At 52.5% G+C, this 4259-nt stretch overlaps 1 protein-coding gene across 1 annotated transcript; it reads left to right on the plus strand.

Annotated features, from left to right (window-relative positions):
- Positions 1-2578: 2578 nt before the first annotated feature.
- Positions 2579-4009, plus strand: EAH_00054590 (hypothetical protein, conserved; the record flags this gene model as incomplete). Its single annotated transcript, XM_013393930.1, has 1 exon — positions 2579-4009. One exon carries the CDS (start codon positions 2579-2581, stop codon positions 4007-4009), a length of 1431 nt encoding a protein of 476 aa, XP_013249384.1.
- Between the last annotated feature and the right edge of the window lie 250 nt (positions 4010-4259).

The raw sequence follows: 4259 nt of genomic DNA on the forward strand, positions 1-4259 counted from the left end.
AGCTTGGGGCTGGGCGCGAGGCCGTTGCTGTGACCCTGGCCCACGCCCTCGGCGAGGGTCGGGCATCAGTTCTATTATTCTGGGTTTTCCTTGGGGGAACAATAATAGGAATTCGATCATACATTTGGTTGCTAACGGTGTTTATTAGCGGTTTCAGCGAGAATCATAGGTTTAAGAGCGCTATAGTAGCGTGTGCACCTATTCTGTCTAACCTAGGGATCTCTCGTAGTAACAGTGTAGGCCAGCTTTCACAACAACTTTCCTGCTCATTTCCGAGTGCCTGATTCTCTGGTTGCCCTCTGTACTCTTCGCCAATTATTCTTCTTAGCGAGGCTTGAATCCGCACCCCCAATATCAGTAGGCTTACTATAACGGGCTCACTTCCAAACCGGCTCAGCTAACGGGGGGGAAGAGGCCTTATTTGTTTCATGATACTTTTGTATTTCAACAATTCGGCAAGCACCTCCCTTTCGTCCCTTGCCTACCTCTCTATAGCCTTTCGGTTTACCTTTTTTCCCTCGCCCGAGTAGAGCCCTGTTATGAACCGTTGATATAGAAGCTCCGAGTCCAACGTTGGACTTCTGTTCACCAAGGACCCATTCTTCTTGATGCAGAGATCACTGAAGAACGTTCCCTGAGTGCATCTCAGTTCTGCCACGGCTCATCCCCCTGATAACCTGGGGAGAAGCCTGCATTGCAACGCATCGGAGAAGGCCTCCCTAATCCGTATGTGCCGAAGCGGTATTGCTTAGACGTAACTACCAATGTCGTGCCTTCTTCATACAGACAAAGCTAATAGCAACTGTAGCACTTTGAATGCATCCTGAAAACAAAAGTGCAACTCGAGAATAGCAAGGAACTCCACCACTGCGCGCGTATAACTGCCCTTGTCCTATCTGGACGGTCGGCAAAGGCGGCGGCATTCTTCACGAGTCGTCTAGAGTATAGGAATATTATCCGCTGGAAGAAATTTACATACTTCGCTTGTTTCAACGCTCATCCGTTGGTCGATTTCCCAGAGTTGGGGAGGTCCTCACCCATTGGCATGAGAGAGCAGAGCAAGGTCTGAGGAATTGACGAATTTTGGAGAGTGTCCAAGATTTTGTGGCCTATAGTTTCTAAAAAGGCACTCGATACTAATTGCCCTCATGCAGAAAGGTGCCCTGCTGTGGCGACGGTGTTCGTTGTTCACACCCTCCCCACCAAGCCATGCATTGCTACCACATGTAGCGGGGGTCCGCGACCGTTGTAGAGGACCGCCGTGAGCTGCAGTAAGTATAAGAGTTCCCAAACAGCAGCTGACCTCCCGTCCAGTCCCCAAGTGCCCTAAGCTAGACAGCCCAAGGGAACGGGACTGGTGAGAGAGGAAGCGGCCTGATATGAGTTTTAACTCACCTTGCTGCAACGAGTCCTGCACGGCAACCCCAACATGCAAGCAAGCCCCACTTTGCTGCATTCAAGTACACTGTATATAATTGTTGGTCGTTCGTTTGGCATCCAATAGTTAGTCTGCAGGCATGTGGAGTACTAACATCCCAAAGGCCACGCTACGCGCAACCCACTGCACTAGTGGTGCAGTGGTGCAAGGCCTCTCCACATGTAAGCAGGGCAAAACCCCCTTTCCTGCATGTAGTTGCATTGTATAAAATTGTTGAACGCTTACTTGGCGCCTAAGACTGCAGAGTTGCGTAAACCAACTTACCACAGGCCATGCTAATACGTAACACACTGCAACTCATGGTGCAAGGCCACCCCACACCCAAAAACGACCAAGCAACTTTTTCTGCGTGCACTAAAACTGTAGAGAATTGTTAATCACGTACTTTGCCCCCAATAGCCAGCCTGCACGCATAAGGAACTACACGTACAAACTTAAGACAGACCAAGGTGCACGTGCCTCGTGTGCTTGGCAGCATTACATCCAATGTTCTTTGCTCAACTACACCCACAAATATCCCAAACAGCTAGTTTTACCAATTGTTTTGTTTAGAGTGCTGTTTGTATTTGTCGTACTGGTGGGTTGCACTCGAACCTTCTCTGCGAGCCGATGGGGCTCTGACAGGTTGCCTCCAACACGTGATGTAGTTTACCAGTCGTATGCCGTGTGAGGGGAAAATGGATAATAATAATATAAAGCAAAAGTGCACTCACTAGGGAAGACAGAAGTGACGAAGCACTGGGTACGCCTCAACCCCGTCGCTGGCTGACCGTAGACGGTTATGCCCCTTACGTGTAGTACCAGCTCAGACAAAACCATTGTCATTCAGCAATTTCAGTGTGTATGCGGCACTTGTTCTTAATTTATTTGCATTTATATTCATTGGCCAGATTGATCTATTTGCTGCAGCCACCCTTCGATTGAAGGAGAGCTGGGGACGGCTTCTCCCTCGCTCGTATGCCATTGTGGGCAGCAGCTTCGTGTCCATGTGGCTTGCTCGTCGTCTACCTCGTGTTACTTCTGCACGACATCCTCATTTTTGTCATGGAGAAGCGTCTCTGTCCTTCATTTAACTGAACTCTAATCATTAGTAAGGACCTACTGACTCATTTTTAAGCCGAAACGAACGGGAACGGTACGATGAGCGGACTGCGCGCTCGAGGGCTTCTACGAAACGCCAGCTGCGCCATCCTCGGCGCTTTTATTCTTGTTCAGCGGAAGGGTGGCGTGGATGCAGCTTTCAATGACCTCACAGGCAGCATGGGAGACCACCAACAGAGACAGTCAGCTCCCCCTCCTCCTGCAGTACCACCAGCTACCGTGGCAGCGTATGAGGATATTCCGCCTCCATCCGAAGAGGCAGAAGCTGGAGCAGCAGCAGCAGGAGCACTAGGAGTTAGTCAGGGTGTACTTCCGCTGCAGGGGGTCCCCGGACATTTCCCTTCGCTTTTCCCTTCCTTTGGAGGGGCCCCCAACCCTGTAGTCGGGTGGCCGCCATTCCAGCCGCAGGCTTCTGCAGCACCACCAGCAGCAGGACCAGGACCAGGAATTGCATCTGGATTTTTGTCGTTTCCTGGGGGCATTCCCAACAATCCAGCAGCAGGTGTGTTAGGGGCGGGAGTAGCTGGAATAGGCGGCTGGGGTCCACCTAGTAGCAGGGAGTCTCGGAACGCATTGGCTGCAGGACTGACTTTGCATACGCCCGAGTCAGGCGACGTGCTGACAGCTCCCTGTGTTTCCGATACGAGCGTGCCAGTTGGGTTCTTTCCGAGTTGCAATGGGGTATACAAGGTCCCTCGTTTCCCCTCAAGCGTTCATTCATTGAGCGAGCCGAGCGAGGAAGCCATAAAAAATTGCGCCGTACGAGTGTCTGCATCGCAGATGACCAACGGCTTTAGCGATAATCTTAAGTCTGGGGGCGTCAACGTTACGGGCAATGCTCATTCCCAATTGTTGCGCATCATCGCTACCAGCTCCCCGCGTTACACCTCAAAGCTAGGTTCGCCGATAGTACTGTTCCAGCGAGTGATGGGCATGCGGTTGAGCTACGAAGTAAAGGTGGCAGTGCCAAAGGGATGCGTGTTGCTCCACGGCGACCCCCGTGCGATGGCTGTTATTAGGCGAGATGGCAGCTATGTTGTGGGGGCGGTCATTATAGTGCCCCCTGATGTTCCAGCAGAATACACTTCGTCCGTGGCTGCAGTGCCTGCCGACCTCGTGGCATTCGCAGCCGGGCTGCCGCCCGACTCGAACTTTCAGCCAGCGGGACACTGCGTGTTTGTCGCCCATTTCACCACCACGCCGGACAATATACGACTTTTCGCCTCCCTTACCCAAGTTAGAGTGGAAGCCCAATCGGCGCTGGGCACAGAGACGCTGCAGCTCGAGATTCCCCTTGTGTGTTTGCCGCAGTCGCTACACCGCACTGCCATTTGGGCAACACCACTACACAACGGAACGGCCGCTATCGTCGCTTTCAGCCCCCCGCCAAAGCCCGAGCCCGAGTGGTTCGTTGTGCGCACCTCTGGTGACGAAGCTGCGCTGCAGCGCTTGGTGGGAGTACGGCCCTGAGCAAAATCGTCGAAGATGCTCTTTGGTCTTCCTTGTTTGCGAGGACAATTCAGGTGGAAAAGGAAGACGACATAGTACAGGTGGATGCTGCGTTGAGCGTAGCAGAAGGCGACGAAGGGAAGTGCCCATTGCTGGGTTGGCATGTAAGCAGCTGTTGTCACCTTTACGGAGAAAAGCCGTACCGAACAAATCTGCTGGCGGAGCATCATGTAACATGGAGAAATTGGCAGGGGGTACGGTGGAGTGCGCA

The sequence above is a fragment of the Eimeria acervulina genome, genomic scaffold (assembly GCF_000499425.1).
Source record: "Eimeria acervulina Houghton genomic scaffold, Eah_scaff1049, whole genome shotgun sequence".
NCBI classification, from domain to species: domain Eukaryota; phylum Apicomplexa; class Conoidasida; order Eucoccidiorida; family Eimeriidae; genus Eimeria; species Eimeria acervulina.